This window comes from Mastigoproctus giganteus, chromosome 14 (assembly GCF_048544385.1).
Source record: "Mastigoproctus giganteus isolate SK-2022 chromosome 14, ASM4854438v1, whole genome shotgun sequence".
Lineage (NCBI taxonomy): Eukaryota > Metazoa > Arthropoda > Arachnida > Uropygi > Thelyphonidae > Mastigoproctus > Mastigoproctus giganteus.
In genome coordinates, this window is record NC_143588.1 from 91,575,917 (window position 1) to 91,592,808 (window position 16,892).

Consider the following 16,892-nt stretch of genomic DNA (forward strand, 5'->3'; position numbering starts at 1 on the left):
GATGCTTTTATTCAAAGTTAAGATTAAAAATCAGTGCAAACCATTAATGAACAGTAATCATGTTTATATAATTTATATTTCTTTTCTGAAATAAGCAAATTTAAAACATCATCTGACATCAGTTTCCTATAGGTATATCAGCCTCACCGTGTAAGACTTGATTTTGACTATTACGTATTCTGTCATCCTCCTCTTGCATTTCAAGGTATTTTGGAACACAAGGACAAATATGTTCGAGTACATTGCAAAGATGGGAGATGGGAACCCTTTCCTGCTTGCCTTAAAGGTGAATACTTTTATGAAGATTTTAATATTTATTATTATTATTATTATTACTCTTATATTATTTCTCCCCGATTGGGGGTTCTACCTTGTGACAAGTATTGCTACCAAGTACACAGGGTGGTTGTTGTTATGTCTGGTGTTACTGTTGGTTGAGGAACTTTCTGACTGTCCTACAGGTGTTCGGAATTGTGACTTTCTGGAGTTCCTTGTAGGTGTTTGCTGGGAGGCCTATTGCTGCTAGGCTGTTATGTAGGGGGTTTTTATCATCGTGTCAACCACCATACCTGTGGTTGACACGATGATAGGAATGGTTGTTATTGACATCAGTTTATGATGGGGATCAAAGAGATGTGGCATATGCCACATCTCTTTGATCTCCTGTCTTAGGTATTGTTATCTGAGTGCTGCTATATCCGCTATGGCGTGTTTCAAATTTCATTTGTGACTGAATACGAGAGTATTACAAACAAAACCATCGTGTACTTCCTGAGTTTTTCCCCATGGGTTTTCTGCAGGTTGCCAGTGTTGGGTACTGCTATGTCAATCAGATAGGTAGCCTTTTCCTTCTTGTCCACAACGTTGTGCGGGATTGTCCTATCCATTATTATGGCTTGTGGGTTCAGGTCTCTAGTACTGCCTGGGGTTCATACTTGTGGTACGGTACACTTTCTTTGATCAACTGGTATTTCCTTGCTAGCTTCTGATGTATTATCCTGGTCACCTGGTTGGGTCTATGAGTGTACTCAGTCTGGCCTCACGATCCAACCCATCACCTTGCATCCTGTGGTTACATGTTGGATTGTTTCTGAGGCCAGGTGACATCGTTGACATGTGTTATCGGACACTCCGGGCTCCTTGGCGATGTATTTTCTATAGTTCCTGGTGTTGATTACCTGGTCTTGGATGGCGAGCATGAATCCTTCGGTCACGGGGAAGAGCGTCCTGCTTGAGAGCCATACATTGAAAGCAATTTTATCTATGTGATCTTGATGGAGCTCATTGTAGTGTCTGCCATGGAGCATCTTTCTAGCTTCATTTGTGCCTCCTAGTTGGGAGGGGACTCCTCGCTTAGGTTGAGTGGGGTATATCACTCGTCTATCTTCCTTATGGCCTGCCAGAGTGCTGCTGTGTGTTTCTGGAGATAATCCTTCAGATTAGTATCGCTGTTTTCTGTTGCTTGATGAGGCCTATCAGGCCCCTTCCTCCTTCTTTCCGGGCAATTGTCAGTCTCTCCATGGCTGATTTCAGGTGGTGTTGGCGGCTCTTGGTCATCATTGTCCTTGTCTTTCTCATGATATCTTCCAGCTCGGTGTTAGTCCAATCAATGACCCAGAAGGAGTATGTTAGCACTGGTTCTGCATAGGTGTTTATGGCTTTAACTGTGTTCCCTCTGTTCATCTTTGCTTTCAGCAGGCTTCTGAGTCTCTGATGGTATTTTTCGGTCAGGCAGGCCTTAATTTCCTTGTGCTGTAACTGCTGAGCCTGCATCATCCCCAAGTATTTGTAGGCCTCTCCCTCTGCCATTACTATTATTATTATTGTTGTTGCTCTTATATTATTTCTCCCTGATTGGGGGATTCCATTCCATGACATGTACTGCTACCAAGTACACAGGGTGGTTGTAATGTCTGTGTTACTGTTGGTCGAGGAACTCTGATTATCCTCCAAGTGTTCAGGATTGTGCCTTTCTGGAGTTCTTTTAGGTATTCTCTGGGAGACCTATTGCTGCTAGGCTGCTGTGTAGGGTCTTTGGCACCATACTAGTGGTTGACACGATGATCGGGATGGTCTTCTTGCATATGCCACATCTCCTTGACCTCATATCTCAGGTTCGTGTACATCCTACGATTCATCTATCGTAGTCCTCAATAGACCAAACCAGCTGCCAACTTTTTGCAACCTCCGTTGGGAGGCTACAATAGATGTCTCTCTTGCCACTCGAAACATAGCAGGAAACATCACAGACTGGATGGTCCAGGATGCCTGGACCACTTCAGACCATAGGGCCCTGACATTCCAACTCAACAGGAACCTAAATTGACAACCGCCAGCAGAAAGAATGCCCCAACGCTATGCATTGCAAACTGCAAACTGGGACCTGTTCCAGAAAAGCCTCACAGACAACAAAAACAGACAGATGCAAGAAATCAACACAGCTGAGAACCCTGATGAACTCCAGAAGACCATCACCGAAATTATAACAGTGGCTACAAACACCTCAATCAAACGGAGACGGCCCAAACCTGGTGCTGTACCTTGGTGGAACCAAGAACTTCAACAGCTTCGCAAGGACATCCAGACCAAAAGGACAAACTTCCAAAATGCAAGAAGAACTTGGCCTGAGCAGGAGGTGGACGCGCTCAGAAATCTGTATAGAGAAGCACGAAATGCTTATACCGCCCTCATAAGAAAAAATAAAAAGGAAACCTGGGAGAGACTAGTAGCAAACTCAGGGAACACTGACCCCTGGGGTGTTGTGTACAAGGTTGTCACAAAAAAGCTCCCCAGAGGTGAAGTGCTTACAACCACTGTCACACCCCAAGGAGAAGAAACCTGTTCCTGGGAGGCATCAATAAACAATATACTAGATGTCACCTTTCATCCCCACAAAGACCCACAAACGGAGGAGCAGATCCAGACCTGTAGGGAAAATGATAAGTACAGAACAGATAATGCAGAACCGCGATTCACTACGGATGAGCTCATCCTGGCGGCTTCATGTATAGCAGCGAAAAAATGCCCAGGTCCAGACCTCCTGGAGCTGGAAATAATCAAAAAGTCGTAGAAATAGAACCGGAACTCTTGCTCCAACTCTTTAACCTATGCCTCACAGTGGGAGCATACCCGCAAGATTGGAAAATGGCCAATGTTAAACTAATAATTAAGAATCCAAACAAACCACCAGAACAGCCATCTTCCTACAGACCGATCACACTACTCACAGTACTAAGTAAACTTTTTGAACGGCTACTGTTATCCAGAATAAATCACCACTACTAACAGGCAAACCTATCCTCACCAAACCAGTACGGATTCAAACCAGGTCGATCCACAGTAGATGCACTCCAAAGCCTAATTGCCCAAGCACAAGAATCTGAGAAAAAATACGTGCTAGCTATCTCAATTGATTTTGCCGGGGCGTTCGACACCCTATGGTGGCCGAGCGTCCTGGGTCGGCTCCGGGAGGCAGGGGTTCCTGGCAACCTCTTCAATGTGCTTAAAAGCTATCTCACCGACAGAGCAATCAAGATAAAAGCTCCCTACAAAGAAATAGAAAGAAAAATATATAGAGGGTGCCCACAGGGGTCAGTACTTGGACCAACAATGTGGAACCTCCTGATGGACCAGTTTCTAAACAAGGATCTGGAAGGGGTCCGCTCACAAGCCTTCGCGGACGACCTCATCTTAACAATAGAAGCTAATTCCAGGGCACAACTGGAAATACTGGCAAACCGCGCTGTGCAAATTCTCCAAGACTGGGCCACACACCACTTACTACAAATCTCACCGACGAAGACCAACTCCATACTCTTAAAGGGAACACTGAACATCCACAGACCACCCCAAATTAAAATTGGCACTAGAACAATAAGGCTCAGCACAGAGCTCAAATACTTGGGCATCATCTTGGATACCCGCTTATCCTTCAAACCGCACCTAAACTACGTAAGAAGAAAAATAAGAAACTGCACTGCCTTAATAAACAGAATTGCCCGAAGAGACTGGGGATTGAAACAGAGAACGATGATGTTTTATTATAAAGCAGCCTTCTTACCAATCGCAACATACGCAGCTGGTGCCTGGTAGGCCAGCACAGCTGCAAACCTAAGAATACTTGATTCCATACATAGAATCATGCTACTCACTGCTACTTGCGCCTGCAGCACAGTGAGCACACACGCTCTGCAAGTCATCGCAGGAACCCTCCCCTTAGACCTAGAGGTGGTGAGGATAGGCATCCTCCATGAGCTCGCTAAAGGCAATGCTTGTACACACCTTGACTTCAACGGAGATCCAGGAAATAACCGCATTGCGGAAAAAAAGAAGACTCCAGACCCACTTGCTGCAGGTGTGGCAGGCACAGTGGGATGTCTCCATTAAAGGTCGGATAACAAATAAATTCTTTCCAAATATACATAGATTCCAACCTAAATTACCAACCTGGTATGCACCTGGTCTGTTTGTGATGTACCTACTCACAGGACATGGTGCCTTAAACACCAAACTAACAACTCTTCGAATAATTGAAAACCCAAATTGCACTTGTGGCATTCCAGAAACTTGGTCGCACCTAATGTATGACTGCCACCAATACGACGACATCCGCTGCCAGCTGGTGACAAGACTACAACATTCACCCAAGGATCAGGAGCAATTCATTCTGGATGATCAAGGACCATACATGGCATTCACCGAATTTGCACAGAAACTGTTTAACAGACGCCGAGCCACACTGGCCCAACAAGCAAATAACAACACAACTGGAAACTAAATGGGACAAGCTACTATTCCCACAACAAATTCCATACCTCCAATGAGAATAAAAGGACATGGCCTACAACTCCGCGACTGACTGAACCCTGAATCTGCGAAAGGGCCACATGGACCTGAACCATGCAGCTTCACTGCCATCAAGACTCGTTGGGGACCAGAATCGAGCACCTGACTCGATTCCTTTCCAACCCTACCACGGCGGGGCAGAGACTCCTTGTCTCCCCTCGCCGAACCCCCTTCCCCCTTTCCTCTCTGGTGAGGCATGGGCATGCCTCACTAACCAACTGGGGGCATCTTCTCTATCGCTCCCATATTTCTATCTTTACCCCCCAGTCTTCTGTCTCCCCTCCTACTCTATCTATATACAATGCGAACGCCCCACACACTAAATTTAACAACACTCAAAATAATCTTCGCCCAGTCTCGGCCTATCCATCTATGTAATATCAAACCCCCCAGCGGTGTGTATAGGCATACAACATATGGTGTATGCAGACAAGTGAAATGAGTATATACATGTGCATATACATACATATTATGATTTTTTTTTTTTTTTAAGGTCCTAGCCGCCGAAATCTCAGGAAGCTAAGCGGCAGGACCTGCCAGAGTAACTAAGTCTACTGGGTTCCTGGTCTGCCTCCACAGGGCGAAGGTGGGGCAACGTTGGGCTCCAGCAGGGGCCCAGCGGCTAAATGACCAGATGAACAACGGTACACGACATTACACATGTACAATACCCACACACTTTTAAATCTCTGGCATTCCCAGCAAACTGGTACACCCACAATGAAAGCAACGCGGAGATGGGGGGAACCCCTGGTGCCGCATGACATCAATATACCTTACACCTTACATCCTAATTTTTTTGTCATGGGTTTTCTGGACATTGCTAGTGTTGAGTGCCGCTATGTCAATCAGGTAGGTAGCCTTTTCTGTCTTGTACACAAGGGTTATGTCCGGTCTGTTGTTCAGGATGGTCTTATCCGTTATTATGGCGTGGTCCCAGTACAGCTTGTGGGTAGGGGTCTCTAGTACTGCCTGCGGTTCATACTTGTATTATGGTACACTTTCTTTGGTCAACTGGTATTTCCTCACTAGCTTCTGATATATTATCCTGGCTACGTAGTCATGTCTATGAGTGTACTCAGTCTGGGTGATCACCTTGCATCCCCCTGTGATGTGTTGGATCATTTCTGAGGCCAGGAGGTGCCTCCGTAGCCAGGTGGGAAGGAGCAGCAGTGCGCAGCACACGCTTCTTGATTAGACCGGGGTTCGAGCCCGTCACCACCAAATATGGAGGATGCGGAAAGGTCAAGGAATAACCACCGCATGGTCACGGTGGTTATTCCTTGCCCATGGTTCGAGCCCGTGATGGTCACGGGCTCGAACCTCGGTCTAATCAAGAAGCTTGTGCTTCTTGATTAGACCGAGGCAGGAGCAGCAGTCTTGATTAGACTGCTGCTCCTGCCCACCTGGCTACGGAGGCGCCCTCATATACAAAGTATTGCCTACTTTGCATTTTCACCCTATCCATTAGAACAATGTTTTCCAACTTTTTTTGAGTAATGGAACACTTTGAAATGAGTAAGGAATTGGCAGAATGCCATATATAACTATTTTGTTCATTCAGTTTCAGTACTAAAAACACATCTTTGTCTTCATAACTAGACAAATTACTTTTAATGAAAAGTTCCTGGACTGAACTAGTATTTGAGAAATGATGAAGCTTACCACCTCTTTGGATGGATCTTCTTCAGAGTAGCTTCCTTGACACATTATACACTGACTCCAATATTTCTGCAACTTCTAGAATCAAAAAAATCAATTTAATTATATAATTAGAATTTGTTTTGGTATAGATATGTTGGGTATATTTTCTTTGTATGGAATTTTTTTGACTAAATTCTTTAACCTAGCAACAGCCACATCATATGGCATGTGCCAAATAAAAAAAAATTAAAATTAAAATGGCTATTAGATTGAAATAAATACGAATTATAACATTTGTTTAGTATATTTTTGATCTGCATCCCTGATTTTGTTGGAATTTGAGAAGTATGTAAAAAAATATATCTGAGTAATAGGCATCTCACATGCCTATTACTCAGATATGATTTTTCAGATAACAATAAGCTTAAACATTTGTTCAGAACACCAAGAGTTTGTAATAAAAATGAACATCATGGGTTAGAAAAATTACTTTTAGAGGAATGTTGATCCCTAATATTAATTTATTTTTGGGTTTAATATCATATCTTACATGTCATTGTTTCAATTTGAAGTGTGTGAGTTAGATTATAATTTTCTGTTGGATAATAATTTGAATTATAAGTTTTTAAGTTTTTGGTCGATGTCGTTTGTTCAACTGTTGTTTTGCTGTTGTGACACCACCATGAAACACCACCATGAGACACGATGCATGGGTGACACCGACGCAGCATGGATTGGTGGAAACGGTCAAACACACCTGGAGTTTCTTTGACAGTAGCAGCAGTGCAGACGAGTCTCGCCACGAGATCCATTTCTGTCTCCACAGGCAATTCATACACGATAGATTTGAGGGTCCCCCACAGAAAGAAATCAAGGCTCGATATATCAGGTGAGCATGGGGACCAGGCAACGGGTCCACCACGGCCAATCCATCGATGCCCAAAATGCCTGTTCAAATGGTCATGAACACACCTTCCATAATGGGCAGACATCCACCATGTTGAAACCAAGTGTTGAGTCTCACATTTGCTGGAACATCGTCAAGTAACCCTGGTAGGACTTGTTCAAGAAAGATCCGATATTTAGCGGAGTTTGTGCGAGATGGTAACAGGTATGGGCCGACTAAGCAGTCACCGACAATACCTGCCCACACATTTATTGCGAAGCGATGTTGTGCCGCATGGGGGCGCACACCGTGTGGGTTGTCGTGAGCCCACACATGAGCATTGTGCTGGTTGAATAAGCCTCATCCGTGACCAAAACATAGGCTGGAAAATTCAAGTCTTGAACACTTTCTTGGAGAAACCACTGTGCAAAAGCCACATGTGCAGGATGATCTTGGGGGAGCAGTAACTGAACCCTATGGAGACGAAAGGGGTGTAAGGAATCATCGTGCCAGACACGCTGTACACTGCAGCGAGACACTCCTAAGGCAGAGGCAACGGCACATGTGCTGGTAGTAGGATTATTCTGGACGACATTCAACACACTTTCTTCCATGGTGGGAGTTCGCATCTAACGTGGTCTGCCTGCACTACTCCTGTTACCTCTAAATGACCCATAATCGCACAAATTTTGATGCACACGCTCAAACAAATGGTGGTCTGGTACATGTCTGTCTGGGAAGCGTTCTCCATAAATTTGTTGAGCGGCTCGTCCATTGCCCTCTGCTAATCCATACACTAGGTGCATGTCTGCCAGCTCACAGTTCATATATATTGATGCATGCTCTTCATGCGGCGACTACTGCTTGAATGAGTACCGACGTGTACCGACTTACGGTAACGATTCCAGTTATGGGTTCCTATGCGATTCACATTCCTTTAGATGTTACCTACCTCCCCTAAACGTTTGTATCAATATTTTTGAGACACCCTGTATATTGTGGCTACAGGTCTCCTTTATGCAATGTTCTCCATACTCTTGATTGGGAAGCACTAAGACAAATGGATATCGTTCATTTACTGCCACAAGGACTACACTGTACCACCTCAATGATATTCTCTTGGTCAGCCACATTTTGTTGAACCATCACTCATATGGGTTGTGAAAGCTGAGAAGTTAGTTGGTATCTCTAAATGTTTGGAAAACTTGGCTAATAACTTGTCAGTTTAGAACTCTGTGGTTTGGAAAATCTTGGTAGTGTTCAGGAACAGTAAGAACAGCATTTGAATCAAAAATTCATAAATATATACCATATTAGCATATTCAGCAATTGTAAATGTAAAAGGCATCTTGAAAGTAATGGTGGAACACAAAGGAATGACACTGCACATGTTTTGTAAGGCTGTGTTCATTCAAGATCATGCAGGGGTACAAGTTACAAGCACAATTAGCAGTGGTGTGTTGCTGAGACTCTTTGAACATTGCATAATTATTTAGAATCTGACCCGTGTTAATAATATGAATTTTTTTACTCAAAATTGCCTCAGAGATCTGCTCCCGAAGCTACGTCAACCTTCATGATTCACTTTTGTATGTCAAAAGGCTGTTTGTGTGATACCTGGGGCAGATAGGAACTCTCTAATTATATTAAAAAAGGCAACAAAAGAGGTAAGCAAGCTTTTAGCCATAATTACAGAGTGTCCTTGGATTTGGGGAGGTCTCTGTGGGTTGGAGATGTATGAATATGTTCCCGATTCACAAATGGTGATCAAAAGGTGAAGTGAGTAATTATAGAGCCATAAGTTTGACTTCTGTTTCAGGGAAAATTAGCATTAGTAAAGGCACCTGATGCAAGAAAGCAAGCTTATATAGCATCAGCCAAAAAAAAAAAAAAAATCTAATTTCACCCATCCACTCACTCCAAATATTTGTCTGGTTCTGCCTTGAATCTATTTAAGCTATCAACTTCTACAACAGATGGCAGTTTGTTCCAGCAATCAACCACATGCTGGCTAAAGGAAAACTTCTGCACATCTATCCTACAACTGTCTTTCCTCAATTTGAGGCGCCTCCGTAGCCAGGTGGGAAGGAGCAGCAGTGCGTAGCACACGCTTCTTGATTAGACCGGGGTTCGAGCCCGTCACCACCAAATACGGAGGATGCGGAAAGGTCAGGGAATGACCGCCGCATATTCCCGGAGCAATATGGCCTTAGTTGCTAATGCTCCTGAAAACCAAATAACAAATAACTTTCCTCAATTTGAATTTATGCTCTCTCAGGCGATTATTCTGAGCAAGAAGAAGAATCCCATCAGCATTGAGCATGCCCAAACCATTCCCCTCCGCGCCTCCGTAGCCAGGTGGGAAGGAGCAGCAGTGCTTAGCACACGCTTCTTGATTAGACCGGGGTTCAAGCCCGTCACCACCAAATACGGAAGATGCGGAAAGGTCAGGGAATGACCATCGCATATCCCGGAGCAATATGGCCTTAGTTGCTAATGCTCCTAAAAACCAAATAACAAACAAACAACCATTCTCCTCCCTGAATAACTCATGTGTGAATGTAGATGTAAAATACTCATTTAGTTTGTTATCTACCTGAGCAGGATCATCAACATCCAGTTGAACCATCGATATCCAGTGGACCAATCTGATTCATCCCCTTCCTTCTAGAGTTTACATAAGTAAAGAACTCTTTGCTGTTTTTCTTTGCATCCTTTGCCAAAGATTTCTCATAATCTGCCTTAGCCTGCTTCCTTTGTGACTTGGTTACAGACCAGCTTATATCTATCATAGGCTTCCATGTAACCCATTAATTTATATGTATCCCATGCATTTTTCTTCTCTGCCACATGTCTCATAAGTTCACCTGACATCCATTTAGGCCTAAACCTTGAACAATATTTCTTGGTAAGTGTAAGTGTAATTGTAAGTGTGTTTAGGGTGAAGTGGCACCAGGGGTTTCCTCCATTTCTGCGTAATTTACGTTGTGGTGTGTTACAGTATGCTGTAAATGCCAGAGATTTAAAAGTGTGTGGGTCTTGGATCATTTAGTGTTGTGTACTGTTGTTCTTCTTGTCGTTTAGCCACTGAACCCCTGTTGGAGTCCAACGTTGCCCCACTTACACCCCATGGAGGAAGACCAGGAACCCAGTAGCTTATATATACTCTGGCAAGTCCTGCCATCTAATTTACTAAGATTTTAGTGGCTAGAACTTAAAAAAAAAGGGGGGGGACACTTAAGTTTAGAATAAGCCAGGAGAGGTTAATGTGGTTCAGGTTTCAATTTAGAAATTGTTAATTTTGATTAGTTGTGTGGGGTTTACGCTGGCGTATTAGTCAGAATAGGGGGGGAAGAGACTGAAGACTGGGGGAAAGACAAACGTATGGGGTGATAGGAAAGGCCACCCCAGGTGGTCAGTAAGGCATGCCCGTGCCTCACCAGGCAAAGTATATAGGGTGGCAGGGGATGGAGGGAGGAGACAGGTAGACCATCTCCTCCCCCCCCCGCTGGGGAGAGGAAAAAAGATACCAGGCAAGGATGCTGGTACAGATCACCATTTGGCTACATGGCAGTGAGGCTGCAGCAGTTGTAGCTGAGTCATAAGATCATGTCCAGTAGTAGAGTCGCTCATGGGACAGTGTCCCGTCCAGGTTGAATGTATTTGGTTCTCTATCTTCAGTTAGTATATTTGTCAGTTTCATTTAGGTCTCATATTTGTTGGTACAGTACATAGGCAGGGTTTCTTGGTTCCAGTGTTAATTCGTATCATTGTAGGAAGTGTACCATCACTATTCCTAGGCAAGACAGCTAGTATCTTCCACATAATTATCATTCTGGGGTGTGTCTGAAAGGATGTTTTGATTTGTTATCTGGCTGGTCGTCTTTCACTCATGGTGTATTGTATTTAGTTTCTCCTTCTTGAGAAGAGTTCTTGAGCGAAGTTGGTTAAGGCTCTGTATTCCTCCTGTGAATCCAGTAGGTGAAACTCTTGCCCTTTGGAGAGGTATCTTATACTCATGATTAGGATGCACCTGAGATCCTCATTTCGCAGACAGTCATATAAGAGGTGTTCCCAGGTTTCGATCTCTCCACATGTACAGCATGGGTTCTCTACAAGGACGAAGTCCATTAACTTTGCATTGAAGGGGCCGTGTTCAGTTAGCAAGTATGTTGTTTGCAACCCCGGAAAGAACCAAGTCAGCGATTTTGGATAAATTTTTTCAAGTTGCGGCAAGAACTTGTGGGTGATGGCTACTTTGGTTGTTTCTGTCCACCTGTCCTGCCACACCTGCAGCAGGTGAGGCCGAAGCAGGATCTTTTCTGCCTTGTGGTTGTTTGTTGGGTCTATTGTAAATTCCAGGAAAGTGGTGGTTATTCCCTTAGACAAGTAGTAGAGGAGTCCTGTTCTTGCAATTTCAAGATCAAGTGGAAGTACTGTTGCTTTCATCTGCAGCACTGGGTTACTCACCGTTCTGCAGGCGCTGGTTGTAGTGAGCAGGATGAATAAAAGAATCCTGGATGCATTGAATTGCATCCAGGGTTCTCTTATTTACGACCAAGGCAGTTTTGTCGTACTAGATTGCTGAAGCATATGTAATTATTGGGAGGAAAGTTGTCTTTTAGTATAAGGCTAGGGTATACTTTTTGAGACCCCAGTCTCGCCTTGTGACCCTAGCTACCATGGCAGAGTAGTTTCTGATCTTTTGTCTTAGGAATTTGAGATGTGGTTGGAAGGATAAGTTATTGTCTAGTATGACACCCAGGTATTTTAGTTTACTGGCGAACTTGATAGTTGTCCCATCAATCTTAATCTGGGGTGGTCGTCTCAGTTGCAGGGTTTCTTTAAGCAACGGTGACATTGTTAAGAAATTCTTCTTGGCCCACTGTTGGGGTATCTGTAGGGCCTGATTAGCTAGGATTTCCAATTGGGCTCTGGAGTTTGCTTGCACTGTCAAAATCAGGTAATCTGTGAAGGCCTGCACCCCCCACTGCTTCTAGGTCCATTCTCAAGAACTCATCAGGTACCAAGTTCCAGAGGAGTGGGCCCAATACAGACCCCTGTGAACATCCTCTGTGTACTGTTCTTGCGATCTTTTTTGTATGGAGTGTTTATCTCAATTTTTTTTCTTTGTGAGAGATAGGTTTCTATGACTTTATAGAGGTTGATGGGTACTTTAGCTTCCCTGAGTCTGCCCAGGACATTCGGCCAACAGAGTGAGTTGAACACCCCAGCAAAGTCAATTGATATTACAAGGAAATACTTGTTATCACATTCTTTGACCTTGTTAAGTAGGTTTCTGATATGGGTGAAGTTATGGGTGAAGGATCCTGGTTTAAATCCAAACTGATTTCCAGCTAGGAGGCCAGCTAGCTGGAAATCAGTGTATTTGGAGGATTCATTTGTGCAGTAGCTTTTCAAACAATTTGCTAACTACTGAAAGAAGCGCAGTAGGCCTGTAGAATTTCTTAGTTGGTATGAAAAGCCTAGTAGCTTCCAAAATTAATTCTTTGAATGCTTCCCATTTTGAATTTTCTGTTGGTAACATCATCAGTTCATTCCGCTGTATAGAATCTAAATATTGTCTCAGACCTCGGTGGTCACCTTTACGAAAGCAAAAACTCGTCTCTTTATCCCTGATGGTAGTTATCTCTTTGAGTAAATCCCACTTTCAGCACACTGTGATCACTGCCACCTAGTGGTTCCTTTATCTGCAGATTCTTAATGCATGAAGAATAACTGATAATCAGATCAAGCATATTACTCCCTCTAGTTGCCCCCTGAAAATGCTGCTGCTGTAGAAAACAATCATCCAATAAATCCAAAAAAGCCTTACTAGTGTGTGAGTGACCAATCCACAAAATAATGGAGTCACTGGTTAAAAAGGTAATACAGGCCTATCTAGACAGGGAGGCAGTTATACAACAGTCACAGCATGGATTTGTTAAGGGGCAGTCTTGTTCTAATCTGATTGGATACTATGATACATTAACAGAATGGATTGGATGCAAAAAAATAATTTTGACATCATATGCTTAGATTTCAGAAAAGTTTTGGTACTGTTCCACATAAAAGACTGCTGTATAAGGGCCAGTGTGATATTGGGGACAAGTTACTGTTATGGATAAAGTGATAGTTAAGTGGGAGAATACAGAGTGGTTATTAATGGGCCCTGCTCTTCTTCGAATATTGTAATTAGTGGAATCTCCTCGGGGTCAGTGCTGGCCCATTGCTGTTTTCAATATTTGTTAATGATATTTATGAAAGCATATTGAGCTTAATATCTAATTTTGAAGATGATACAAAGGTTTGCAGAGTGGTTAATGACAGTAATCAGGTTATGCTACTGCAACAAGGCCTAGAAAAGTTAGACAGGCATGCTGAGAAGTGGCAAATGAAGTTTAAATTGACAAATGCAAGGTACTGCATGCATATGAGTAGCAGTAATCCCAGATTAATGTGCCAACTGTATGGTGCCATACTCAGAGTAGTGGAGAATGAAAAAGACCTTGGGATAATTGTGTAATTAGATATGAAGTTTTCTGGCCAGTGCAGACAGGCTGCTGGGACAATCCATGGGGTTTTGTCCATGATATACAGGAATTTTGCCAGGCAGCATAAGGAAGTGATTATTTTGTTGTATAAAGCGATAGCTATGTCTTCAGTACTGCAAACAGGTTTGGGAGCACCATTTTAGGATGTAGATCTCTTGGAAAGGATGCGAAGAAGAGAAATGAAATTAGTGAAGGAGACAGAAGGGTACTCTTACCATGAAAGACTTCAGTTCTGCAATTGCAGTGTCTGGAAACTACACACTTACAAAGAGATCTGTTCAGGTGTTTAAAGCTGTGAATGGATTTAGTAAGTTAAAGGTTTGATGGCAGCCTTACTCTTGCTCAGATAACACACATAAGGTGAGGTAATAATTTGTCTAGAAAGAACTAGACAAATTATTAGAGTGGATGGACAGGTGATGATGTAGAAAGTGTTTTTTATTTTTTTGGCTGTTGCTATATAAGCTTGCTTTCTTGTGTCATTTGCTACTGTTGTTAGTAATACTGAAGCAGCAATCAACAAAATTCATTACATAAATGTGCAATTACATACACTCACATGCACAAACATGTGCAACCAATTTGTAATATGGCAGTGGCAGATTGGTGTGGGTGCACAAGATGCTACCCCCCTCCAAAAAAAAAGGATCTCCAGGAAATGGTTTGGAGGTCCCTTTCCAAGGGACCTCCAAACCATTTCCTGGAGATCCTGGGGATGCCTGTAGAAAAGTCTCAGTATTTATGGTACCACAGTTCTAAAAAATTTCTTTAAAAAAAAAAATTTTTTTAAAAAGAGATTTTTGGGACAGATTGTGTGTTCAAAAAATTCCACATGTGATACTAGGATTCTATAAAATTGTAGTGGCATATCTCAAAAATGCTTCTAACAACATAGTTTATGTATATGCAAAAACCATCTTGAAGTTGCATAACTTGGGCGATGCCTGTGTTTATTGGATTACAGCGAAATGCACGAGTTGTGTGACTACAGATAATTACTGATATCTGATTTTAATAAAGAGCATCTATGCATTGTTAATGAAATTGAAAATGATAATAATTAAAAAGGGCAATAGAAGTCCATTAAAAATATCCCCACTGCCCCATTTTATAGTTTTTCAGTAACTTTACATTGCTGCCAAAGATTCCCATAAAATACACCTTTTATAGTTTTACAGGAAGTTTACTTTTCTTCTGGATTTCAGTAAAATTTATAATTTTTTTTTAAATGTGCATACATGCTATGTGTTTCAAATACAGACTTACTGAATAAGTTAGTTATGGGCTTAAAAGCTGTCTCTAGTTCACAGTATATGCTGAGCACATGAGCTGTTATGTGATTTTACTCTTGGTTTGGTTTGTATCTCTGTATTTTCTGTGATTTGTGCTCTTGAAAAAAAATTGGAAACTTTGTTTTACTGAGGATTAATTTATTTTTGAAAGTATTGTATTCTCTTAATGTATCAGATGTCAGGTACCTGCTGTAGAATAAAAAATTCTTCCATTTTGAAACATGAAGTTCAGAAGAAATTCACATTACCTTATTGTCAAATGGATGATATTTCAGCCATTATCACTGTAGAAGAGGATGTTAGCATTAGCATTAGCATTAGTAGAGGCATATGATGCAAGAAAGCAAGCTTATGCAGCATCAGCCAAAAAAAAAAAAAAAAAAAAAAACCACTTCCATTTCACCCCTCCAACACAACAACTTCCAACACAAAGGATGGAAGTCTGTTCCACCAACTACTTGCTGGCTAAAGGCAAATTTCCACACATCTATCTTACATCTGTCTTTCCTCAATCTGAATTTATGCCCTCTCAGGTGATTATTCTGAGAAAGAGGAAGAATCCCATTGGCATTGAGCATGCTGAAATCATTCAAGGCTTTATACACCTCTATCAGATCACCTTGCCGGTGCCTAGTCTCCAGACACTGTAATTTGCAAAACTTAAGCCTTTCTTCATAAGAGCAACCCTTTGTTCTATTCACTAATCTTGTTGCCCTTCTCTGTACTCGTTCCAGCAGCTCTACAACCTTCTTGAAATGAAGCCTCCAGACCTGTATACAGTACTCAAAGTGTGGCCTGACCATTGTCTTATACAAGGGAATAATCTCCTTATCCCTGCTGGAAAAATTCCTGTATATCATTGGCAAGACACCATGAGCTATTCTCTTGCAGCCCATCTGCACTGCTCAGAAAACTCCATATCTGCCTGCACAATTATCCCCAGGTCCTTCTCATTCTCTACCACTGTCAGTGTAGTACCACAGAGTTGATACATTGCTCTGGGGTTGCTGCTTCCCATATGTAGTACTTTACATTTGTCAATGTTAAACTTCATTTGCCACCTCTCAGCCCATCTGCCCAACCTTTGCAGAATGAGCTAGGTTGGCTTTTTGTGTAGCAGATGGAATATTAAAATATGTAACATATTTAATTTTGTTTATCCTCATTATTCCTCACAGTAATGCAGAATATGTTTTCAGTCTCACAAAAAAAAAACCCAACAGAATGGAATTTAAATTATCCAAGTCAAATAAAATGCTAGCATCTGTTTTGATTTTATTTTTATTTGCTGATTATCTATAAGCTGTAGGCCAAATGCAGAAAATTTAGTCTTTCTGTTAGTGAATTTTTAATGCAGAGTTACAAATGCAGATCTGTACTAAAAGTTCATTCATGATTCCTTTACTATGAATGAACTTTTAATACAGATTTTCTAAAAAAAATATTGAATAGGGCTATTTCTGTTTCTGTATGATTTCTGATTTCTAAAAGTTAGCAGATATGCCATTCAGCTCATTCCTTAAGAAATTTTCTAACATTATTCTGCTCTCACAAAATCTCAGATTTTAAAAGTAAATTTTATTTCTTATTTTAATTCTGGCATGACTAAGTTTTAATCACTGTGTTTATCCATTTTATTATGCAAATTTTTAAGAGGACAAGATTTCAAAC

General features: G+C 42.0%; 1 protein-coding gene across 2 annotated transcripts in view; it reads left to right on the top strand.

Moving 5' to 3' along the window:
* The window catches only part of LOC150075350 (sushi, von Willebrand factor type A, EGF and pentraxin domain-containing protein 1-like), a 253,397-nt gene that overhangs the window by 183,750 nt on the left and 52,755 nt on the right, over positions 1 to 16,892 (top strand). For both annotated transcript variants that reach the window (XM_090388279.1, XM_090388280.1), the window contains exon 13: positions 133 to 286. In XM_090388279.1, the coding sequence (XP_090244405.1) occupies positions 133 to 286 (154 nt within the window). The remainder of the gene's footprint in view (positions 1 to 132; positions 287 to 16,892) is intronic.